Source organism: Trachinotus anak, unplaced genomic scaffold (assembly GCF_046630095.1).
Source record: "Trachinotus anak isolate AG129_WGS33_773 ecotype Australia unplaced genomic scaffold, CSIRO_AGI_Tana_v1 ptg000031l, whole genome shotgun sequence".
In the NCBI taxonomy this organism is placed as follows: Eukaryota; Metazoa; Chordata; class Actinopteri; order Carangiformes; family Carangidae; genus Trachinotus; species Trachinotus anak.
This window is the reverse complement of record NW_027273882.1, coordinates 7396159-7422895: the sequence shown is the minus strand read 5'-3', so window position 1 is coordinate 7422895 and position 26737 is coordinate 7396159. Positions and strand designations below refer to the sequence as shown.

The 26737-nt window shown below is 41.5% G+C and overlaps 1 protein-coding gene across 11 annotated transcripts in view; it reads left to right on the top strand.

The window, feature by feature from the left end:
• LOC139612448 (unconventional myosin-VI) overlaps positions 1-26737 on the top strand; it is a 121501-nt gene that overhangs the window by 43200 nt on the left and 51564 nt on the right. For all 11 annotated transcript variants that reach the window (XM_071468034.1, XM_071468033.1, XM_071468031.1 and 8 more), the window contains exons 11-18: positions 257-437; positions 6020-6164; positions 19552-19709; positions 20261-20352; positions 21100-21172; positions 23860-23987; positions 24912-25007; positions 25473-25643. In XM_071468034.1, the coding sequence (XP_071324135.1) occupies positions 257-437; positions 6020-6164; positions 19552-19709; positions 20261-20352; positions 21100-21172; positions 23860-23987; positions 24912-25007; positions 25473-25643 (1044 nt within the window). The remainder of the gene's footprint in view (positions 1-256; positions 438-6019; positions 6165-19551; positions 19710-20260; positions 20353-21099; positions 21173-23859; positions 23988-24911; positions 25008-25472; positions 25644-26737) is intronic.

The window sequence follows — 26737 nt, the reverse complement described above, 5'->3', positions numbered from 1 at the left end:
AAAAGAGAGGTACCTGCAAGATCAGGGAGGAAGGTCAGGTGGTAGAAGGTGAAGAAATGAAGGATAAAAGTAAAGTTGAGAAAAAGTTGGAAGGACAGAATGAAAGTAAATGGGTTATGCGTTAAAAAAAGGACAAATAAGTAGATGATTTAAGAGGAATGAAGGTAGATATACCAGAGGGGGTGAAGCTTTAGAAAACCTCCGCTGGTAGGAAGCTGAATTTAGTAACCGTGCGCACTCTGTCCTGGCTCCTCAGCACATGAAGTCGGGCCCTCTGAAGGACCCACTGCTGGACGACCACGGAGACTTCAACAGGATGTGCGTGGCCATGAAGAAGATCGGCCTGGACGACACAGAGAAGCTGGACCTGTTCAGGGTGGTGGCCGGCGTGCTGCACCTCGGAAACATCGACTTCGAGGAGGCCGGGAGCACGTCAGGTGAGCTGCAGCCAAATGTCCAGAAAAATAAATGAAAATACCTGAAGGCCTAAGAGACCGTACAAAGTTCTCCTGGGGGTTTGATGTCAAGAATGGGTTCTGCATGAGAAATGTGAACAAAAGTGTTCCGATCTAAATGTGATGATGTGGATGCAGGTCGAGGGATCAGTTTTATGATGTCTCATGCAGTTATAGACATAATAACCTTGAATCAGCTAATGCTAACAAGACTAAACCCCCATCCGGGCAGCATCAGCATCGCAGGGAGGAGGTGGGGAATTAAATTTCCACTGTGCCTCCTGTAATTTAACTCATCGGTCCAGACGGCATTTTAACCATCAGGAAATGACAGGATATGTGTGTAATATAGACAAGAGAGAACACCAGTACCTGTCTGTGGATGATGTGGTAACAGCACATTTATAAGCTTGCTTTCCTTTGTTTTTCCATCACTGTATTGGTTCCCCTAACAGGCCTGTATGCCGGTGTTATTTTTGACGTTCTCCATTTTTCTCCCAAAAGCCACATATCACACCGAGCGAATTTAAAAAGAAAAAAAAAAACAAACATCAGAAAGACAAGCAGCTCCTCCTGAGGGGAAAAAAGCTCTGGATGTGATTTTTAAATTACAGGAGTAGCAGCGAGTTTTCTCAAAAACAGTAGGTAATGCAGCTGTAATTATTATGCTCTCCAGACAGGATTAAAATCACCGGCAGGTAATGTTCAAATCATCGCATGGGATTAATACAGACATGTGAGCGGCTCACACTGTGATGCGGTGGAGGAGACCTCGAATGAACCGAGTTGTCAGAGACTCATACGTTTATATCTCAAGAAAACTTAAATACACGTGGGAACGTTGGGTCAAAAAAGAGACGTGCAGCTCATTTATCAGAGAAGTAAAGTCACAGTGGTGTAAGTTTGAAGGAACTAAACTCTGTGACACTGGTAAACAGACTGAACATTTTCTGACAAGGACACAGAACCTCAAAGGCATCGTCGGCCTTTTTGTTTGAGCTGTTCCTGATCACATTCATACAACGATTTTAATGACTCTACGGAAGCAAATTCAGCAACGATGACTGGCTCAGGTGTGTTAAAGGCTACGCTCACAGTTAGCTACTTGTTCATTTGCTCTGAACTGGTTTCAGCATCAGCAAAAGTAAATTGTGGGAAAAGCAAGAGCTTCATGGTGGATGAATGGATGAAAGGGTCGACCCCATGTCCCTGGGTTTGACTCCCATGTGAAATCAAAAGTTCATATTTTCTTATTTTTAGACTTTGTCAACTGATCTTATTTTTTAATATAAAATTGAGTTTTCAGTCATAGTTTGGTTAAGTTTACTAAAACTACTTGGTTAGGTGAACAGATTATGGTTAAATGGTTAAAATAGATCCTTTCACAACATTAACCACATGGTAGAAAGCCTTTCTGCTCCAATCACCGTTGCGACTCACTGAAGTGGTCCAGGAGAGCCTGAAACCCGGGTGTACATAGCCATATCAATTATCCACCCAGGGTGCAAATAGCATCTATTACATTTAAGGACTATTTAATGTCAGTCATGTGACATCCATCCAATAACTATTCATGTGGCTAATGCTGGCGTAATGTTTACTCATGCGCACTACCCCAAAATGAATAATTAAAAAAATATATATATTAGATCAGAGGAATTGATCCAACCTGATCAGAGCTACTATAAATCATCTGACCTCAAAGACCATTGATGGGATCTGTTGGACAGTTTATCATCAACTCTAACTGATGATCCACAAGTGCAGGGTTTTCAGCCTGCAGCGCTCTGTGATTGCATTTGCCCCGTATCAGGACCCATCCATCTCTTAGGTCTGTCCTTCTCCTAAACAGCACAGGTGGCAGATGCCATTTCGATCTCATCCCTCAAGACTCTGCTCTTTGATTGATCACTGTAATATTCAGCCCCCATCTTCCTCCTTCTCAGTTCAGTCTCATCAAGGTCAATAATAAAAGGTTTTGGACGAGCAACTTATGACTTAAATCTCTTTAATTATTACATTTCCTAAAGGGAAATTTGTTAATTATATAGTTTTAAAAAATCATTCAAGCTATTATTTACACAAGTGTTATGTTCTCTATGTTTCAATAGGCATTGGTTATCTCAGACGCTCCATCCCATCTCACGCCTCATTTTTCACAGCGGTTTCAGAATAAACGCCCCAGGGAGGCTCAGTTTGAAAATGAAAATCAACTGCTGCTTTGAACTTCAGCAGCAAAGTTCCTCAGCTCTCGGTTCTTCCTCGTCATTTTTCTCCCTTCACAGTAAAGAGGAGGGAGCGCAGCGGGACTGTTCCTTACAGCAGGTGGTTATCGTGGCGCGTTTTACAGCAAGTGAAGTGAGGAGTGTGTTCAGTCAGGGGATCATACTGTTTTTGAGACGGGTTTTGCTGACAGTTTGGATAGAGGTCCCTCGAGGGACATTTATTTGTATTTAGTGAGGCCAGAAGAGCTTTTCAGAGTCAAATAAGTTTAGACTGCAAAGGAAGATACGTTTGTTTAACGCAAATGTCAAACCAAGTCCTACACAGAGCTGAGACTCTGTGAATAAAAAAGAGGCGACCACAGAGAAAATACAGATCTTTATAAATAGATGCCTTCAATATTGCAGATGTGATGATTGGAGGGCATCAGAAACACTGACTTGTGGCAGGAAATCAATCAGTGCACAGTATCAGGTGTGATCAAAAAGACAAGATGGAGATGGATATCAAGACGGCCGTAAATGTGCAACCCACAGAGAGAGAAATGAGAATCTGGAGGAGAGATCGGAGAGCAGGAAGATAACCCACAGCTGGAGTGATTTCCCAGGTGGATGCTTGTAAAGTTTTGTTGGTGTTGCTCAGTTTCATTTTTCTTTAAGACAGAGGTCAGGAGAGGCCTCACGTTCAACTTCTAATACAAGTAAAGGTTTTAGTATCTTCCTGTAGGGTCCTTCTATAGGGCGAGCCTTAAAACCAGCCGTCAGGACTTCTGTAACTTTGTGATGTCACAACAAAGCAGTCACTGCCCTCAGCCATGCCCCAAGCCCCGCCCACCTGGACCCACCATCCAACCTTGCAGAATCTGCAGTGTTTACCTGAAATCTGCTATATTTTTATTGGATCACAGCCAATCAGGAGAGAGGTTCAGAGCCTCTCTGGTTTGGTTCTTAAAACCACAAATACATCTTCTTATGGAGATCAACACTTCAAATAAAATACAGGAAAATTGTAAAATACAGGACCTTTAAAACTCCAGTGGAGCCTTTTTATTACACTGATAACATTCCCAGACTTCAAGAAAAAACATTCACAACTCTCATATTTCTGTTAAACGCACCTTTAAATAACATTAATATTACATTTGATGTAATTTAAGAATACCTTTATATATAAAAATGTTTTACAGTTATATCAGAAGATTCTGATTAGTGTGGGGATGAATGTAACAATAGACCCTCTCTCTACTTGACCCGTGCTGCACTAAGTGTAATTGATTGAGCCACTTACTGCATAAATTAAACCAGTTTAATATGAAGTTATTCATTTATCTGTCTATTTACTTAAAACATTTGTTGAAAAATACAATCCACAATTTAAATGATAAGTTGGATGGAAAATAATCCTAATGTAATTAATTAGCTTTTACAGACTGATCAAATGTTTGATGTCACCTTGTGTAACCTCTCAGCTCTCAGTTCATCAGCTGCTGCTGCTCCAGATGATTTGACAAACTCAGATTTGAAAAAAAAGAAGAAAACATCTCTTTTTTTGTCTGGTTGTGAATCGAGTTCTCACCGTATGAGCTCCACTCCTCTTCTCCAGCCCACCCAGTTCCTTCTGGGCTTTTTGTTTCTCCCTGGACTCACTGCATGTGGGTGTTAACACTCACTCGCTCACCTTGAATCTGCAAATGCTGATGCCTCCGAGCATCCGTGCTTAATAAGCTCTGTGTGTTTGCCCTCGCCGTCATGTGGGGTGCACACACGTAGGCCCGGCTTGTCGATATGTCATCATGAAAGTGCACGCTGCTGCAGAAATGTGGAGGATTTAAAAGATGACTTCACTCATATTTCACTCCCACTTCATCCTCACGTTGTGAGAGTTTGGATTGTGCTGCCCGGTCAGGTCACCCTCCGTCACAGACACTTCATACCTGCGAACCCTGGAACTTCATGACGCTCTTGACCTGCATGTTTATGGAAAGTGGAAGGAAACTGTACTGGAAATGTAGCCTCCATTCAAAAAGTGCAGGACTGAAACTCATTGCTCACCTGGAACACATTTCTTAAAAACCTAACTCACCTCTATTGAACCCCAGAGGAGAAATCCAGGTGACGCAGCAGCATGAGGACAGAGACAAACACTGATACACAGAAAAAACTGATATATCAATGAATGAAGAAGTAAATCAACTAAGAGAGAAGAAGAGAAATGAAGGGAATTCAAGTCAAAATTACAGCTAAAGAAACATACAATAGTTAAACTAATAGTGCAGCAATGTCTCAAATGAAGTATAGATGTATATAAGAGTAATTATTACAGCATGCAACTAAATAGAATATACAGAATCATTAAGGAATAATATGCAGCATTTGTCTGTATTCATATACAGATATAACATAGAATATAAAATATACAGAAATATACAGTCGGGTCGTCACAATGTCAGATTTACACTCCACGATCATCGTGGTCAAGAATTTGTGATATAATATAGACATAGGACATATAGATATTATTATAATATCTACAGAACATTTTGGAAAAAAGTAAAAGTAATAATAATGATAAAGTTATCAAATTCATCTTTTACTTTATTGTGTGTTTTGTCTCTTTTTTTGACAAACGAATTAGACTCAAATACAAGTGTAGGGAGGTGGAGAGAGAGTCCGTAACCATGACAACAAAAAGAACAATTACACTGAATGAAGAGTGTATTATCAACATGATATCAGTATTTCATTTTTTATACCTGTATATTGCATCACCTCCAATACACTAATATAAGGTTTAATACTAGAACATAACATAGTGTACAGTGCAATAATATAGTGTAGAATATAAAATATAGTATGATAAATATATATTGATGTAAGTATGAAGTGTGCAGTGTGTGACAGTGGACAGGGAGAGACTGTGGAAACTGTCAGTGCTGCACATTTAACAGCTGACGTTCACAGAACACAGTCGTGCTCCTGAAAATTTCCTCTTTTCCAAACTTTCCACTTTCTGACAGGTGAAACTGTCGGATGCTCACGCTGGAGATTGGAGGTTTGCACAGTGAAATAGCACAGTGATCTACTGTACACAGCTGTTTCTTATTCATTCTCTGAGATATACTTGAATCTCTCAAGTACATCTTCAGTTATTGATTCTCCTACATTACCCAGAAAGCCTTGTGAAAACCTCGGCTGTCTCAGTCAAAGGTGAGACAAAGGTCATAGAAACAGATCCACGAAGGTTTTCTCATCTGTTTGATTTAATCACTCAGTCCTTCCTGCCAACCTGCGAACTCCACGGCCTCACAGCTGACGATGTTTGCCCTTCTTCTCGTCTCGCAGGCGGCTGCACCATCAAGAACCAGTCGAGTCAGACCCTGGAGCACTGTGCCGAGCTGCTGGGCCTGGAGGAGGAGGACCTGAGAGTCAGCCTCACCACCAGGGTCATGCTCACGACAGCAGGGGGCGCCAAAGGAACAGTCATCAAGTAAGAGGCCCGCCTTCACACACACACACACACATACACCCCCACACACACACACACACACACACACACACACACACACACACACACACACTGAAACATCTAGCACTGAGTGACACAAACACACACACACCTGCACACTGACATTTACAGCAGCAGAGTATCTTTCCAGCCCTGGGAGCCTCCTTCCCTCCTCTCCACAGCTGCTGGTGCAGAGTTTTCCTCTCACAGGCTTCATATCGACATGCTGCTCGTTCCCTCAGCTGCTGTGGTGTCAGGGAATAAACCAGGTTACCTCTGCATATAAAAAGGTAACCACCGTGTCTTTAAAGTGAACAGAAAATTACAGTAAGACTGTGGGGAACTTTAAATTTTAAACTTTAAAGTTTAAATGCGATTTACATTTTGGATGAAAATGATGATGATGATGTCGGTTTTAATTGGACGGTTTCATGGCGTCATCTGGACTCATGCGTCTTCACTCTCTTTACATGAAAATGTAACTCTAACTGAACACAAGCACTTTTTGGCTCATTAGCACATGAAAGCTTAGCGGGTCTGATCCAGAGCGACACGTCCAGGCGGAGGTCATCTCCCTCACACGCTGTGGTTGCAGCAGATGGTTGATGTGTTGCTGGTCTCGTTATCACTGTCCAGAGCGCCGCGCAAACACTTCCACACTTCAGCTGACATCAGAGGTTTACAGTAAAGACGAGGCTCAGAGGAGCGGCAGCAGTGCTGGTTAGTGGCCGGCTGACTCACCTCCCTGTCCGACGGTCCAGAGCCAAACCTGGATCCTGCCGCCGACAGCTGTCATGAATAAAGTGACTGAAGCGCCTGGATGCTGAAATTAGTTTGATTTGAAAAGGTCAAGTGACTGAATGTTGCTGGAAGGTTGTTGTCCACAGTTATTTAGTGACTTCCTGCATTTCCCAGAAGGCCTAGCGACCACTTCAGTAAGGGCATTGTGACTTTGACATGTTTGTGTGTGTGGAGTATAAACAGAGGTGTCCTGCCAGCTGAGTCAGAGTTTCCCATGAGCCCCGGCTGTTGGTCGACTACTCACGTCCTCACGTCACCATCACTTTTTATTCCTCCGCGCCGGCGACAGTCAGGGCAGGAGGCGTTGTGGTTTCAGGTTTCAAGCTTCTTCAGATTTTACTTAAACATTCAGTTGGACTCAAGAATGAACTGCTTACATTCTGGTAGTCAAAGGTCAAAGGTCACTGTGACCTCACAAAACACGTTTTCGGCCATAGCTCATGAATTCATTCACTTATGACACAATGTAACACAAATGTCTATAGGGATAAAATGAAGTGATGACATTTTATATCCAAAAGGTCAAAGGTCAATTTCACTGTGACATCATAATGTTCTGCAGAAACACTTCTGGTTATTGTTCAATGTTCAAACAAAACCTTTAACTGGATGAAGGTTTGTCGTCAGAGGACATCTGACTCTTCAGTTGCCAGGGAAATGAGCTGAGTAAACAGCTGCTCCTGACGTTGTTTGTTGTGGTTGTTATCGCATTGTTTGAACACGTCCTCAAAAGTGTGATGATGACAACAATGACCTTCTTTCCACTGTTGAAGATCAAGAGGAACAAGATGGCGGCTCCAGAAAGAAGCTTTTCATTCTGAGGGATCAACACCAAACTCTGTAAACAGACAAAATACTTGTTTACATGAGTGTTTGTGTCTTGGGTTTGAAACCTGCTGTAGATGAGACTGTTGTCTGGTTTTGATGATGTAATGCTAACAAGCTTTCAGCATCGTGTCCCTCAAGTTGATACTGTTGGTGAGGATGAAAACAGTGAGGAAGTACCACCTTTTTAAAATGTCATGTTGCATGTCCACAGCTGGCAGGAAGCAGGAGTCAGGCCTCCCTTTTATTTCGTATCCTGGGACGATTTGATTGGCCACTTAGCCTTTGTTTCAGAGGAGCTTTTGGGTTGTTTCCTCTGGTGTTGTGTTTGTTGGATGTTCGTGAACACACAGTAGTGAGAATTTTGTCTTGTCTACCTCCAAGCCAGTTTGTGGGTCAGTTCATCTCTGTGACGTGTTTGAACCACACTCCTCATGTCAGTCACAGCTCGTGATGGAGCTGTTAAAGTTAAATCTTTATGAACTGCAGTCAGTGTAAAACGTTTTTTACCAATGTTTTAACCAGGTTCAGATTCTTGGAAACTCTATCTTGATGTGATGTGATAATAACCTCCATATAACTTCATATGTTCTGCTGTCACACAGACAGAAAAGCCCATTAACAAATCACGAGCAGAGAGAATTGTGTCACATTTGCCGTTTCCTCCACCTCAGTGCCTGCGAGAGCGAGGGGGATTCCTGTTTACAGGCTGTTTTACTGAGGGCGACCTTTACGCTTCGCACCATGTTGAAAGGGATCATGAATTATGCTGATAGGATACATCTTCCTCTAATATTATTAATGGTCCCTATTTAGAAAGGCGAGGTGGAGAGAAGCACAGTTTTGTTTAGAGGAAGAAGCTCAGAGCTGTGAACGTGGTGGTTCTCAGTCTGTCTTTGGTTCTTTGCTTTGTTTAGACCAACTCTGTGTAAAGATGTTTGTATTACAATATGTTTTATATGTAAATTATATACTTAACATCTATTTATCCAGTAAAGGAAATATTCAAACCAAGGACACAGACCTGTCTCATCGCCAGGCTACACAGCCTGTGTAGATAGATTGAAATTCTCTCCAGATACTGAAACCACACACTGAACTGTGAGAGGCCTAATTTACATGTGTTGTGTTAAATTAAATGTGACAATTGGTTTGTTGGAGCACATATGGTGCTCTCCTCCTGCCGCAGGAAAACACTGGAGTTCACGGTGTTGTTTGTGTGAAAGAGGTTGTGGGAGCTGTGGATTTAATTTTCCAGGATTTGGTTTTTGTTGAGGAAGTGTTGATCTCCATCAGAACATATATTTGTTTCTCTCTGGAGCTCTAGTAACAACAGGTCAGTCAGCCAATCAGAAGAGAGGATCTGAGCCTCTCTTCTGATTGGCTGACTATTAGTGATCCAATAAAAATGGAGCAGATTTCAGGTAAACACTCAGAGAAACCAAATCCTGCAAGGTTGGATGTTGGGTCCAGGTGGGCGGGGCTTGGGGCTGTGGCTCAGAGTGGTGACTGCTTTGTTGTGACATCACAAAGTTCCAGAAGTCCTGACGGCCGGTTTTAAGGCTCAGTTTCTCTGGCCAGTCCAGGACCTTCTCACTGTGAGAGGACAGTGTTGTAACCACTGTTTTATTTTACAGACAGAAAACTAAAATAACTTGCCAACAACTGGGGCTTAAAGCTCAGTTTAATAAGAGACATCGCAGCAATAAAGTGCAATTACAGTTTAAATCTAACATTAAAAAAAGACTATAGCTTTGCCGTAGCAGTTGGAGTGAGAGAACAGAAAAAGATTATTTTACAGCATAACGGTTAAATCAGCCTGGCAACAAAAGAAAAGAACAAGGCAATAAAACAACAACTGAGCTTTTCCAGGAATTTTATTGTTTTGTTATATTTCATTGTTTGGTTCCATTGTGATCCACAAGTATTGGTAGAGATTTTTAAATTTGAATTTAAATAGTTTTATGTTGTTGTTGTTCCTGCAGAAGTCATCTTGCCCTCATCATAACTGTAGATATAACTATTGTTTTTTACACAATAAATGTAAAATAAAAAAGTTATTTTTAAATATTTATCTCTTGATTTAAGTTTTTGCTTTTGTTGAGTTGAAGGATCAGAAATAAAATGAAACAATTTACTTTAAACTCAGATTGACACCAGTTGACTCAGTGACAACAACCAGACAGACAGCTTGGACCTTTCACAGCTTCACCGGCCTGCTCCAGCTTAACAGGATAAATGTGTACCTGTGAAGCATTACGGAGGAGGAGGAGGAGGAGGAGGAGGAAGGTTGAGTGGTATTAGGATCTAGAGCAGAGTGAACACAGCTTTCATGAAGAAACATCTACTGTGGTTACAGAACTAAACTCCACCTTTAAATGCAGGTTACAAACATTTCTGGAGCTGAAACAATCAGCTGTCCCCAACAATCCTGACAGTGACCAAGAGAAAAATTATTTGTTTCCAGCTTCCCAAATGTGAATGTGTTTTATACAGTTTTATGTCTCTGTGAATTGTGTTGGTTGGACAAAACCAAAATATTTTGAAGTCATTACTGTGGGATTCTGGGATATATGAGTCTATATTGAAGATAATTGTCAGATGTAGCCTTAAACATTTATGTTCTCCAATGTCTCTAAGTGAACAGTCAGCACTGCGTTTACATTCTTAGCTTCTTTTTTTATGTTTCTATTTTCATAATTTTAAATTCCACCATATTTAAAATTCCTCTCCAAACGTGTTTTAAGCTCTGTAAAAATCTTCTGCCGTGATTTATATTTAGTTTAACATGGTTTTCACACATGAAAAGTGAAAGAAATATAGAAGTGGGTCTGAAGCTCATCTACTCTGACTTCCTCATTGAGAGACCTGGATCAGGCCTTAAGCCCCGCCCACCACCTGCTTGCTCCAGGTGTCCAGCCTCATATTGGAGCCTCAGTCAGACCCAGACTCAGATGAGGAGCCTGTTGAGACCAGAATCAGAGACTAGCAGACGGATCAGAACCGTTAGCGTAGTTAGCATCTTTTATTTGTTTATGTTGTTTGTTAGCTTGTAACTGGCAGTGGCTGACACAGTGTTAGTGGTTGTGCTAATGCTAACTCTGGCTCTCTGTACTGACAAGGTTTCAGGTTTATTTAGCCCCGCCCCCCGTCCCCACAAGTTGACAGGATTGGTTCCTTAGGTTCTATGATGTATGAATCCCTGACTGTCTGAATCTGTTTTTATGAGACTGTCATTGGTTCAAGGAGGAAACACTCAGTCATGGTGTTATTTCTGATTATTTCACTCATCATGTGTCATTATTATAGAAAAACATCATATGGACGTATGAATGAGGTTAAAAACGTGTTTGTCATTGGCAGGGATCTTGGTGAAGATCATGACTAAAGCATCATGACATCATCATGAGTAAAGCATCAACATGTATCCAACGTAAACAAACAGTCAGATATAGAAACGTAAAGACAGACGCACACGGACAGAGTGACAGCCCCCTCAAGTCCCCGTCTGCATTTAGCCTGAACCCAGTGGCTCTGAAGCCTGTGCTTGTTTAGCTGGCAGCACACCATCTGAATGCCAAACCACTCGCCTCAGTTTCAAAACCTCCCACGCTAATGTTGGTTTCTGCTCTTTCATCTGAGGGAAGAGGAGCTGGTGCAGATGACGCCGCCCCGCCTGTCGCTTACACTCTCTCTGAAAAGGCGTGTATGAGAGTTTATCCCTCTGCTTCCTGCATTTGTTCTACCAGATTAAATGTTCTGCATCTGCACATCACGAACACAGGAGTGTGACAGTGTGGCAGAGTTTATATCCAGATCCACCAGGTTGGATGTCGAAGGGAATCAGCTGGAGTGCTTTTTAGCGGCGAACCCGGAGAGGGTGCTGTTCTTCCAGAGCAAACGGATCTAAAGTTTCTGCTGGTGGCAGATGGTGGAAGAGATGGGGAAAAATCACTTCCAACATGTTTATTCTCCCCATTAAAGCCAAAAAGAAAAACCCTTTGACTGAGAAAGCAAAAGATCCTCTTTGCACCATGAAGCAACAGACTTTCTGGTGATGGCAGATGGTTGAAGGGATAGGAAAAAAAATGGTTTCCAACATGTTCATCCCCTCCAGGGAGCAGGAGGACTGACAGGAAGCTGCACAGTAGAACTATGAGTTTTATGGGAAATGGAGTCCTAATTCACAGACAGAACCTTAAGACCATCATGGGTGCAAATACCTCATTTATTTTAATCATGTGCAAATTATTGGCAGGTTATTTCTAACTTTAAATGTATATAAAATTACTTAAATGTGGGAGGAAGCTGACGACAGTGGTCAGGACAGCTGCCTGTTCATCCAGTCAGGTGTGGTGATGTCTGAATGGAGGAGAGAGCTGTCAATCATCTGCTGGGCAGCTGAAAAGGTAAAAGAACCAGGCTTATTGATTCATTTGAAGAGTGAAGATCTGTTTGTTAAGTTTTAAGCAGGAGGTGGGTTCAGGTAGCCGTAGCTTAGCTTTAATGAAAGGGGGAATAGAAACTGCCATCACCTCTGAAGCTCAATAATTAACATGTTGCAAACACAACCTCTAAAATCCACTTTGATTTTAGTGTGAACACACTGATGGAAACCTACCAGCCAATCAGAAACAAGTATTTTCAGGGGCCTTGGTATAAATAAGAAGAAATATGCACATTTATTCCAGAATTTCCATGATAATTACTCTCATTGCAAACCTGGTAGTTACACCAGATAAAAGGAAATCAAGCCAAACTGAACTTTTACCATGTTACATATGTGTAGTAGTGAGACGAACTGACACCTTTTTAATTAGCTAGCATAGCACTTGTGCAGCACTGCTGGACTCCACATCACAGGTTTGTTGTCGTTCTTTTTGTCATGTGGGCGTATTGCACTCCCTCTCCCCGTCTTTGTCATTGGACATTATGTTGATGAAGTTTCTATAGTTCCTGTTCAGCTCTTAGTTTGAAATCCAAACTAACTAAAAATAAAAACACATTTCTCCCACTTAAAAAGCTGAGTATTCAGAGGTTGCAGTTTTCCTGAACTGGATAGAGGTTGACTCAGTGTTGTGTTAAACACAGCAGCACAGCAGCCACCTATTTAAACCAAAACGTCGCAGATTATTGCTTTAATTTTACAGTTGGTAAAAGTGGATCCAGTGAGAACAGTGAGTGAATTCCTGTGAGGCGGCGGGTTGGACTCCTGCCAGCCGGCTGCATCACCTAAGCTGGTTATTTATTCGTCTGGGTTATGTAAGCAGGTGCAGACGGCTGTGTGTGTGTGCAGGGCTGAGAGGAGGAAATACAGAGTGGGAGGGAGCCGGGATTCAGATAGAGGGAAGGAATTAAAGTCTGATATTTGTCTTTTTGTTTCCTTTATTTGTGTGTTATTTTCTGTTCTGCACGCTTGAGCAGAAATCTCATTACGTGCCGTGACAGTAAAGCAAAGTGAAAAGGAGAGAGCGACGTTCAGAGAGTAAACGCGGTGTTGGATTTCCTGTGTAACCTGATTCCTTGAAGTAAGCTGGTTTCACTGTGTGCATGTAAACACTCTCACTGTGGGAGACAGGGAAGGTACAAAGGAAGAGGAGAGGGATGAAGGCTGAGCTTTACTGCCATTATACAAACAGACAACAGGACTTCTTTTTCTCCACAGCACCAGTTATCACATCACCTCTTCATTTAGGCTGTAAATCAACTTTTTGTCTACATGCTTCTGCTTTGTTTCTGCAGTGTTTCTGCACAATTGTGCAGCCGTGGCTGTTAATGACACAACTAATAACAACTAACTTCAGTCCAGTCTTCACATTTGATGCAAATGTTGTACATGATGTTTGGAGGGAACCTGAGAGAGTCCTGTCAGTGGAACTTAATGTGATTTAGAGCAAAATTAAATGTTTTGCAAACTGTAGTGCAGTTTTGTGTAGAAGGCCTTTTGTATTTGTTGCTACTGACAGAAGGAGTTCATTCCTGATGTCCTGACAGATTCCACAGCTCAAGTTTTATTATTCATAAAATAATAGTGCAGTGTTGTGTAGAAGTCAGTCCTTTTGTAGGAAAACTGCATTGATGACATGCTCAGAGAGTCCACAGGTCATTTTTATTACTATTTTGCAAAATAATAGTTGCACGTTTTAATGAAATCTTTTTTTGTCTCGAAAAGAAGAATATCCTTCACACCGCTCTTGCTTAGCATCAGGATTTAGGATATTCTCCTTTTCAAGACTGAAGTGACTCTTTCCAATGAACCTGCACTTAAGATCTTTGGATGTGAGAAAGTCTTCACTGAGAAAAGTGTAATTTTTTGTGAAGGTTGAGCTTCTTTGCTCACAATAACCACCAAAAATACTTGCCAGATCTTGTGCTTGTTTGTTCTTGATTTGCACATATTTACACATAAATATACTGACAAGAAAATCTGGATGGAAATGCCACAAATTTGAAAAAAACACAAAAACAAACACAGAAAAACTATTTTTAATTGACCTTATCTCCTTGTATCATTGCATCACCGACGCAAACAGTAAAAGCAGCTGCGTCTGTAGGGAATCACCTTTATATTGAACACCTTTGCATGATTCACGTCCGAAGCTGATGTTCATTGTCAAGGCAGGAAAAAGTTGAGTGGAAGTTAAGGGTGTGGAGGTTGGTGCTCATTAGAGTCTCTGTCCCAGTTCAACAGTTAATGATAGAATTTGACCTTCATCAATCAAAATTAACCATAGTTCATTTTCTGTAAATAAACTCCCTCCATAACCTTCACTGTGCTGTAGTTGCTGAACACAGATTTTGCAGGAAACCTTTGGCATCAAATGTAATCTTTGTTTTTGCAGCAGGGTTTATGGTCTCCTGGCGACAGGCTCAGCCTCTCATGTACTTGATAGTTGACAACTTGTCGTGGTCAGAAAGTTTTCGCACCATTAAAGTCTGCAAACTGGCACACCTGCTGCTGACATTTCTTTGTCTGTGAACAAAGAAACGGCCATGGAGACATATGTGCTCATTATTCAGACGGTTTCTCAGATGAATGGAAAATGTCTCATTGCTTAGTCGAACAGTCGCGTCAGGTCATCAGGCTCCAGACTAAAGGAATATAATTGCACGATGACACACTTCAGAATAAATCAAACAAACTAAATGCATAATGCACCTGTAGGAGCACTCCAGCCCGAGACTCCTAATTACAAGACAACAAACTGAGTCACTGTGCCGCCGGCGCTGTCACGAACCTCCGATGCTTTTAAGGCTGAGCCAGACTGAGTCAGTCTGTTTGTGCTGTGAAGGAGTCAGACGACATTTTACTCTTGTTAACAAGACAATTTATTTTCTCCTGTGGGAGCCGAACTCACGCAAAGTCTCATGATGTGTATTCAGGCAGTTATTAACAGCAGACTTCCCCTCACCTGGGTCACGGCGGCGTCCCCGGAGAGAAGTTTAATGACACCGACACTGGGTCAGTTTTAGATTATAAATTGTGGCGTCTTGATATTCAGGAAGTGAAATCAGGCAGCGTCTGGTGTTGAAGGATTCTACAAGTCCGACATGTTAATGATGGCACATGGTGACGTTAAAACACAGACAGAATGATATCGCACAGAGACACGTCTCTATTAATCACAACTATTCTGATAATTGATTAATATTTAATCGTATTTCATTTATGAAGCAAAAATGTCAAACGCTTCCGATAGTTGAGTGTTTGCTGCTTGTCTCCGTTTTATCTCATTAAACTTTTTTTTTTTACAGATTCTGAAGATGTTACTCTCTAAGAACATGTGATGAGCATTTTCACTATTTTATGACATTTTCAGACTGAACAATTCATTGGGTTAATAATAAAACAGGCAGAGAGGTGGATAGAATATTCCTGGCTGTGTACATGCAGCATCTACATAATCCTACTGGGTCGATGGGAAACGAGGAGAGAAAATTGTAGATGCCAATCAGGGCGTCCCCGGCAGGTGGGGTCGAGGGGGGATCAGGCAGTCAACCCGGCAGGGAGACGTGTCATAAAACAAACCTGCAGAAACTTCTGCAGCCTCACTGCATCCATCTAAATTTCAGTCCGGGCTTTATTTATTCAGTGTTTTGGATCATTTTCTACCATAAATCTCCTGCTCGTAGCTGAGGCCATGTCTGAGGTGAACGCAGCCTCCATCCAACACAAGTCCCACTGACATAAAAAATAAAAACTGTTTCATTTTGCACAGGGCAGTGGTCTCTGACCCGCGAGTCCCAACCCCGACAAGTGGCTGCAGAGTAAATGTGAAGGGTTGCAAAAAAATCATTTTAACTGTTACACAAATTTATGTTCATTTACCCCCCTGACCTATCAAATTAAAGAGTTATTGTTAAAAAAAATCTTATTCTATGATATTCTGCTTTAGTGAGGAGGATAAACATTGTGAAAGTGACTTTTTTGCCTTGCACTCCATTTTTTAGCGAGGTCTGCTCTGAATGGCTCTGTCTGTCTTTGTGTTTTGCAACTCATCTTCCCCTTAAACCTGACCCACAATGTAGAAATAATTTGTCCAGGTCAAAGTGAGTTCACTGTAAGCGCTCGGTTTTGCCACTGACAGCCTCAGATTGTTATTATAAATGTCTGACAACATTACGAAATGAGTTCCTACTGAAGCATAAGATCTTAGTAAGACCTTTTTCTTTAACCAGAGACAGACGTTATATCGCTCTGTTCAAAGCCACCAGAGTCCATTGAGAAAACAGTAATTTTCCTTCACAGAACACAGGAGTTGCTGATCAACTGCTGCCTTGACTGGGCAGTGTGTTTGTGTTATTGTGTGACTTTGAAAAGTATTCAGATCCTGTACTTACACACAATAACACAAACAAACTAACAGGTTGAGGCAGAGGCTGCCCAGCAACTCTGTTGTGTTCTGCAAGTTCAAATGTTTTTGTAATGAAGTCTGGTGGCAACATAACAGCTGGTTCAACAACAACAAGATCTTAAACAGTTTCCATGTGAATCCTATCCATAATGACAGTGAACACTTATAGTAGCAATCTGGGCAAACACAAGCACTTTAGTGGACGTACTTTGACTTGGACAAGTGCCCTGTGGTTTACATTACAGCAGCTGTTTGGTGTTTGCCAGGTACTGCACTGATTCCAAGGACTTTTGTCCCCATCAATCATTTATACCCAGAACATGAGAAAATAAGGCCCTGGTTCAAAAATCCCAATGTTGTCTTTGAAATAGTTTTGTTTTCAAATGTCAGAAACTCTGCATAGTGTAGATAGAAGGACAACCCACAGGGAGAAATTCAACTATATATATGTATATACAGTGTGTGTATATATATATATATATATATATATATATATATATATATATATATATATATATATATATATATATAATATAAAATAAAAATGGCTGTTGGCTTAATGCCAGTGTAATGTATGCAGCAGAACAGAGTCAGAATACATTAACACAAAGCTTGATATCAGAACATTTCTTACGGTTCAAAAGTCTAATTTAAAATCGTTTTTTCTCATGATGTCTTTGAGGAGCAGCTGCAGACCAGGAGGCATCTCCACAGAGCACAATTTCTACACATGGTGACATCAGTAATTACACAGAGAGAGAGAGAGAGAGAGAGAGAGAGAGAGAGGAAAAACATTCACGGTGCAGGGGCTCATAGGGAATACATATTAGGCTGCTTGTATGATTAGTGTTCTGACATTATGCTGCCCTGGCATTTAGACCTCTTGGTTTTTAAATGAGAGTCTCATCGCAGTATTAAAACCTCTGGCTGCGACGCTGCAGCTCGGAGGAGGCGGCGGCATGAATTAAACATGGCAGGTGGGGGAGGGAGGGCAGGGGTGAAGGTGAGGAGCTGTGTGAGTGCTGAGTCAGGTTTCAAGGTGATGTTTACATACAGTCTTTGCCACTTGATCGTCATAAGCGAAATGATTAAATGTCAAAATATAATGACTTCATTTATGAAGTATCCAGGCTTTCATTCACATCTCAGGGTCTTCATAAGAGAATGAAGTCTGGGAGATAAAGTTGAAATATCCAGAAAACCCCAGTAAGTAGAGCTTGAGTGCAGATTTTTTAAATCAAACCATTGTTTCAAAAGTCAAGAGTAAACTTCCTCACGTTGAACAATGTGAGTATAAATCTGTGAATCAGTGTTGTCTAGTGTTTCTCTGAGTTATTTCCCAGTTTGCCCCTGAGTGCACTGCGCTCATGCTGAAGTCATGTCCGCAGGTGAAGCTTCGGCTGAAACAGATTAATGTGGTACATTTTATCTGGCCCCTCTGTGATCGGGCCACTTCCGTCTGCTGCTATTGAACCGAACGCTCGCACACAGTCACTCTGCTCCACAGAGCTCGCCACCAGTTCTGCTTTCTGTCAACGCTACCTCCCGCCCAATCTCTCTTCCCCCAGCTGCCAATAACACAATTATCTGCTTGAAAAGTCAGACAAGGTCTGTTCATTTAAACCCAGTGCTGGTCTGCAGGTGAATGAGTAGACTCCTCTTATCCCCAGGAGACAGATTCATATTCACACCGATCAATTTAGGCCATTTGCTCAATGTGTTTAACAGAAGACTAAACTTAAATTCTTAAAGCTCCCACACTTTATTCTTCACCAGTGTTTTATTTGAAGTGTTGATCTCCATCAGAAGATATATTTGTGGTTTGAAGAACCAAAATCTCAGGCTTCTCTCTGGAGCTCCAGTGACAACAGGTCAGTGAGCCAATCAGAAGAGAGGATCTGAGCCTCTCCTCTGACTGGCTGACTGAGTGACTGCTTTGTTGTGACATCACAAAGTTCCAGAAGTCCTGACGGCTGGTTTTAAGGCTCAGTTTCTGAATACAGGCTGTGTGCATTTCTCTGTGGACTGAGGCTTTGATACTTTCACAGTATTAATATAGAACCTAGACCTGCTTTATAATCACAAACACATGGACATCTACCTTTAGACTGTGTGGAACTTTAAATTAGACACATTTTAACAAGGTAGTGCTGAGGTTAAAGGTATATCAGCCTTTATACTGGGCCTTAATACTTTCTGAATACCAACCATAAAGTTTAGTCTTGCTTACTTATTCTTTGATTAGACGTTGCCTGATGTAAGTGAGAATGTTCTTAGTTTTGTGAATTAATACTGAACCATTGTAAAGTACATTACGTTATATGTTACTGTGAAGTATTATAAATTTTGCTCAAATATTGGTCCTATGCAGCATCTTATGCAACTGAAAGCTCAGGACAGTTAGTAAGTGGACCTTTGAGCTTTGATTATTTTGTTACAGGCACCTCTTCTTACGCTCTGTCAACCCCTCTGTGCTTCAACTTCAAGTGACACTTGAACTCAAACAAGTGCTCCACCTTTAATTGACTCTTCAGCTTCTTGAAGTGGTTCAACTTTAACTGGTTCTCATACAATATTTCACAAGCAGACAAAAACCTCTTCAGACATTTTAACCTTTTTACAGCAGCAGTTTTCACTCATTGGTCTTTTTTAAGTTACTTTAACTGTAGATTTCCCCACTGGAAACAAATCATTCCAGATCACCAATCGAGCATGGGAAACTGATTAAAGTTTAGTAAAGTGGAAATGCTACAACGAATAACAAACAGTTGCCCCCATTCAACAAATAGACGTTCAAATACACATCGAAATATTCTCTCTTTTTAAATCACCAGGACACTCTGCATTATTCTGATGCTTTTATATCACCCCTCTGTGTGTTTCTCCAGAGTGCCACTCAAAGTCGAGCAGGCCAACAACGCCCGGGACGCCCTGGGGAAGGCCGTGTACAGCCGCCTGTTCGACCACGTGGTGACCAGGGTCAACCAGTGCTTCCCCTTCGACTCCTCCGCCAACTTCATCGGCGTCCTGGACATCGCTGGTTTTGGTCAGTATCCCTCAAAAAACTGTAACGCTGAAATATGAAGGATGAAAGTCTCTCTTTTTTAAAAACAAATCACAGTTGAATCAACAACCACCAGGCAAAAATCAAAAAGCCGCCACCAGACGTTTGCAGGATGAGAATTTCAAAGGTTTCAAGGCCTCAGACAGTCTGTTCATCTGTTTGTCAGCAGTTAAAGAAAAAGTTTCATGTAGACAACTCTCTAAACACAAGTTCAGTTTTTCAGTCCCAGCTTCATGTTTGCTTAGTGACAGTAGAAGACAGTAAGTTTATTATTTGATTCCTGTGAAGTGACAGAGAAGAAAGAAAAGAGAAGAGCAGGAAGTTCCAGTGGAATATGGCAGTGACTGATTTTACCTGGAGTACTGTGCATGTATGAAGATTCACAGTCTTTAAACTGCTGCTCACTGCGCAGGGATCAAAGGAGCAGCTATACACTGCATGATTTCCTGCAACAGTGAAACTTGTCAGATTGTCTTTGACTGTGAAGCAGCATTTTTAACTCTCAGCTGTTTTTTTTTTTTTTTTTTTTGTAGAATACTTTGAACACAACAGCTTCGAGCAATTCTGCATCAACTACTGTAACGAGAAACTGCAGCAGTTCTTCAACGAGCGCATCCTCAAAGAGGTGAGAGCGAAAATCTGCAGCATGTTTCCACTTGAGGGGAAAGAAAAAGCCCAAAGTCAACCACCTCACCTCCAGCAGCCGCACTTACAGACGCTGGCCAATCAAAGCAGACAGCTCTGGACGACTTGGGACTTTGATTTGTGCTTAAAAGCTTATTTTCTGAGAGTCATTGTCCATCTGTATATTGTGGTTTTCTCATTTTTGAATTAAAGTATTTATTTTCCAAAACCCAGAAGCCTCATAAAACCTAAACTTTAATCATTCTTAAAGGAGATGGTTTCATTACAAAACATGATTTCTCACTTATAAATCATGCTTTATGATGATAACTGCTTATATGAAAAAAGAAAATAATCTTTTCATATGACAAAAAGCTGCAGAAACATGAGCTTGAGAGTTTTATGTTGCTTCTTTTATAACAGCAGTCGTCTGTGTTTTCTCTCCCAAATTTGTCGTCATCCTGCTTTTCGGATGAAACTCTAAATCTACAGACGTCTCCAACGTCCAAACAACCTTTAGCCACAGTCAGTGTGAAAACGAGCCTGTCCAAGTCCAGCATCTTCCAAAACAGCACATTTCTATTGTATTGGAGCAAATAATGATGTTTGACATATAATTTTGTTGGAGCTGGAGGTCTTCACATAACAAACAGGAAGTAGGAACCACCCGGAGTCGTCCCCGTCCTCATTAGACACGCCGCACATATCGCTAACACTTCTCATTATAAACATCTTGTTTACATTCCAGGAGCAAGAGCTGTACCAGAGGGAGGGGCTTGGAGTCAACGAGGTTCACTACGTCGACAATCAGGACTGCATAGGTATGAAGCCGCCACTCGACCACGCTGCTCTCATGAATGCTCGTCTCACATATTCATGCTGCTGAACTAGAGAGTTGCCCTGCAGAGGTGGTGAACATTTATTTATCTTCTCCTGGTGATATTTGAACTGATGTGCAGAATATAATGTGCATGACGAGACCTACTAGAAGAAAAAACACAAAAAGTTGGGTCTACTCAGCCTAACAACGCAGGTTTCCATTATAGTGTCCAATCTCAAGGCCATGTGTTGGTATAAATCAGGAACCAGATAACAGATAAGAACCAGACATCAACTCTGACCAGGTATTTGATGCCGACTGTCTGGTTTCTTCTCTTTACTGAGGCAGGTACTGATGTCAGCATGTGTCTTCTTTTGATGTGATGTTGGACTCGTAGCTCTTGACTTGAAACTTGAGTTGTGACTTCCCCGTCTTGTTGTGGGACTTTCCGATCTCAACTTGGGACCTGACCTAGGATTTGACTTGAGATTTGCTCCTGACTTTGTATCATCTGTTATTGTCTTTCATCCTGTCTCAGTTATTCAGATGTATGAGTCATGTAATCTCTCAGCTCTTCCCCGTAAACCCTTCTTAAGTCTCTGCCAGAGGTTTTGGAGAGTCGCTGCTGCTGGTTGCACTTTGTGGTCTTTGTGTTAGTAATGTTCTCACTCAGGGGTTTTGTGCTGATAATCCTCTTGAGCTGTACAGGAGGCAGCAACATTGAAAGCTGTGTTTATGAGCAGCCGTACGCTGCTCATTATTGGCTGAGATGCGCTGCTGGCTCTGCACCATCTGTTTTACGACGGCTGCCCCTCCGCAGTTTGACCCCGGAGCCTCTGTGCTGTTTCATGAACGAAGTAAAGAGACAAAGTGATGAAGCCACAGAGTATGTGAATCCGTGTTGACTGAAATGTGTCTTCATCACTCCATAAACAGGGAGGGAGCTGGGTGAGAGGTGATCAGAGGTGACGGAGGTTAATTATGCTTTTTGCTGATGTCCGGCTCTGTGAAGTCACATCAATATTAGAGGCTTAACTACAGCAGAGTCAGCTGGAGGGGGGCAGCGGTCAGGCCAACGCAGACTGTTTGCTCTGTTCACTGACTCAAAGCAGAAATGTGTTTGTTAGTTCTGTTCCTGTTGTTTGTTGTAAAATCAGAGGCCGCTCTTTGTCCACACAAAAACCAGAGAACGTAAAAATCCAGCCTGCTGTAGCAGAAAATTAAATTGAGCAGAGTAGAGACACGAGTGCGAGCAACACAAAGTGAAAATTAAAACGAGCATGAATGAAACGAGTTCACAAAAAAGTTCCTTCACAACTTAGTCCAAGTGCAAGTATAACTTAAACATTCATTCATTCATTCATTCATTCTTTCATAGTCCATGCTTGTAGATGTTGTTGTACCAACAATTTGTTAATAATTCTTTATTCATTCATTTATTCATTTACTCTGTTGTTTTCCACCAGCTAAAGTTGTTTCTACAAAATCATTCATTCATCCATCCATTCATTTGATTTTCATACAAAATTGTTTAACAAACATCTGAAACATTTAATTCCTTCAATAATTTACTCATTCATTCTGTTCTGTCAGTAGTAGCAGGACATTGCTTATCAAATGTATTTGATTCACACACTCGTCGTCTGTCAGCTTGTATAATATTGTTCATCAAATTTGATTCACTCATTCATATGTCATTTTAGCTCAGGGTATTGGCCATTGATTTTAATTGTATCATATTTAATTCATTCATTCATTAATCCATTCACTATGAATAAAACTGTCCATTTAAATGAATACCTTCATTTACTCATGCATTAATTCATTCATTCACTTTTCTTTCAGCTTAGAAAATATTTCTCATCAAATTTTATTCTTACATTAACTAATTTATTCATTCATTCATTCATCTTACAGAGGATTATCCATCAAATTGAGTTCATTCATTCATTCATTTCTCAAGGTTGATTACAGTTGATGGATTCTTTCGGGCTCCTCCCTGTTCTCAGTCTGTTTTCAGCACAGTTTCAGTCCTGTATGTGTTTGTGTGTTTTCCTGTGACTGAGAGCGGGTGGAGGGGTATGTGCAGGGATGGAGGGATAGATGGAGGGGTAGATGGAGGGATGAAGGGATGAAGGGATGAATGCAATGTTTTGTGGGGTTTTCAGGCGAAAATCCAGCTGCTGGTCAGAGCTGAATCCACCAGCCTTGGTTAGTCTGATGGAGTCGGTTTGTGAGTCTGTCTCAGACGACCTCGGAGTGCGTGTCAGTTCGCATCAGGACACATGACTCACAGAGACGCTTTGTTTAAGACGGTGAGGGTAGCAGCAGCACTGCAGTTATTTCACTGTTCAGTTCCAACAGGTTGACTCTGATGTTAAAGACACAGCAGTAACTTTCCTGACGTCGCACTGATGAAATAAACCAGGTGTGTTACACTGCACCGAGGTGTGAGGTGGTATTATCCCTGCTCCCCGTCACATCGGGTCAAGGAGAACCTGTTATAATCTCCACGCCTCCTCCCATTCGATTAAACTTTAATTTAGATTTTTAATCATCTACATCACCCCCTCCTCCATTTAATTTGTGGCGTCGCCCGCTGGCCTCAGGTGGTCTGCAGATCATCGTTAGCAGCGCAGAGGCCTCACAGCTTCTTCCTCATGCTTACCCCCCCGGCTCTCTCCGCAGACCTGGTGGAGGCCAAGCTGGTCGGCATCCTGGACATCCTGGACGAAGAGAACCGACTACCTCAGCCCAGCGACCAGCACTTCACCGACACTGTTCACAGCAAACACAAGGACCACTTCCGGCTGACGGTGAGTCTCTGAGGCACAGGACCGAAGCTTTAAAGGTCACAGGAGAAAAACAGTGAAAAACACGAAGCATAAAGACCAGTTTCATATTTAACTTCTGGTATTTGTGTTGCAACTTTCATACAGGGTAGTGCTTCAATGACTGATGAGCTGATAAAGGCACACAAGAAGAACACATTGATAAAAGTGATAAAAATAAAAGAATAAACCAATAAAAGACAATAAATAAATTAAAGATATCTACACTTGCTGACTGCTCCAACGGCTCGATGCAAAAATACTAAAAGCTGCCCCACCTGATGTTTTTCTCCTGAACTTTTCCTGATTCATACGCTACAAAAAGGCCGGTTCAAGACGACTGAAAAGATCCAGCGATTAAATCAATTTTATTTCGACTGATTGATCGAAATCACAGCTAAACTGCAGATTATAGTTTGATATTTTACAAACTTTTCTTTACTTTAAAATGAAAATAAATTAAGAATATGTTAAACAAAGTGTCTCTGCCCCATGTTGGTTTATTCAAACTGTGTCTTCAAAATATTTTTATCCATAAACAAATGCTGCAGAAGATGATGTTGGTCGTATGATCAGACTGATATTCAGGCTAATACAGGACGTTTCAGGGGAGAATAATGCAGAGCCTCAGGGTGATGTGGTGTAGCTGACAGTTAAATTACTGAACGCAGACTCTTAATCTTCATTTCCAGCCGAGACTGATTGACAGGACGGGAATTAGCATGTCATCGGAAATGGAAAATATGCAGGAACTGTGCTGAGTGTAAGTGTTTTACTGTGTGTACTGTGTACGTGTTCACACATGTGATTGACTCTCTGTGTGTGTGTGTGTGTGTGTGTGTGTGTGTGTGTGTGTGTGTGTGTGTGTGTGTGTGTGTGTGTGTGTGTGTGTGTGTGTGTGTGTCTCAGGTACCCAGGAAGTCTAAGCTGGCCGTCCACAGGAACGTGAGGGACGATGAAGGATTTATTATCAGACACTTTGCAGGAGCCGTGTGCTACGAGACGGTGCGTTCACAAACGGCTCCGCTCCTCTTTCCTGGAGCCATATTTTAAATTAATGTCACATGAAATTATTTATTTCTTTTTCTTTGATCACTGGACTGTGGGAAACACTCCTGACCAGAGCTTTTTAACACAGGAGCCAGTGACCATTCAAATGAGATTAGATTAGATTCTAAAATAAGAAATTGTCCATAAACTCATTCAGAAAGCTGTTGATGCACCGTCATGAGACTGGAAGGCTTATGTAATGTCTGTTTTCTGGTATTTGTTTCTTTGGAAACTATTCTTCACCTGCACAGCGAGCAGAGGCAGCAGGGCAGGATAACAAACAGCCAAGAAACTAAATATTAAAAAGAAAATAGCATTTTGAAATTTGAAATTGTGTGCAACATGTTGGCTTTCAGTAAAAAAAACAAAACAGTGCAGTGTCTGTTCTTAATTCTGTTTGAAAATGTCCCTTTTTTCCAGACCAAGTTTGTGGAGAAGAACAACGACGCCCTGCACATGTCTCTGGAGTGTCTGATCAGCGAGTCCAAGGACCGCTTCGTCCGCGAGCTGTTCGAAAACTCCAACAACAGCAAAGACGTCAAGCAGAAGGCGGGAAAACTCAGCTTCATCAGCGTTGGCAACAAGTTCAAGGTGAGAGGAACTGTACAATGGATGAGATTTATCAATCTGAAACTCTGTGATCTGAGTTCCTTCATTTCTCATTTAGACGTCTCAAAATGACCAGATAGGGATCTTAGTGTTACAAGAAGATTAGGAGACAAATGAGCACTCCTGTCCTTATCCACCTGCCTTCACATATTCAATTAGTTTACAGTCATTTGCACACAACCTAATGTAGGAATATTCAGCGTACAAATCTAGACAAACTAGATTTTGACGGCTCGACAGGGTTCAGACCTGCTGCCGTTGTCATTGTGCGTTACACCATAAAAAAATGTCAAGTTCATCAAATTTTCCAACCCACAGTTGAAACAGGGATGCTCGTGACCCCTGAGGGTCTCGAGCCCCAGGGCAGTTTGTCCAAACAGGAAATCCACCCAGTGCTCCTCTACTGAAAGCTATTAAAAATGGCATTTTTTATTTCATCTATTTATTTTTAATCAGAAACTCAGTGACAACGTTATTGCGACAGGGTGAAGCTGAAGCTGCAGACAAGTGGAGAGCAGCACAGCTGAGTGAGTCTGTCAGTCACAGCAAACGAGGCGATATTCAGAGGCAGTGAAGCAAAAAATTACGTACACGACTCTGAATTTGAAGAGAGAAGTTGTTGTTTTGTGATCTGCAGAAACGTTTAGCTTGATAGTACTCCTGAACTCTTTTTGAACTTCAAAAAAAAACAAAAAACAAAAAACTCAAAAATAAGATGCATTGCCAAATAGTTTGTGAGTAAACTGATCACTACACCTGTGACAAGCCTGAAGTCTGCTGCTGCTGCTTTAGTTCATGCTGAGCTGGTACAAATTTTATACACAGTGGTTGTGTATAAGGTCCATCTGGTCTCATGAGGACCCATAATGTGCTTTTAATGGAACATCTGGAAATTATAAAAGATAAAGTTTCATACGTCTGTCTTCAAGTGTGCAAGAGAAGCAAAACACAAGGCAGCAAAAGAAAGTACAGGACACAAAAGCTGCGTTCTGCCAAGTCTTAACAGACCTGTGCCAAAACGACACCAGCTTATCAAGGGATCACAGCTAATGTGACAGTGATGTATGAAGGCTTGC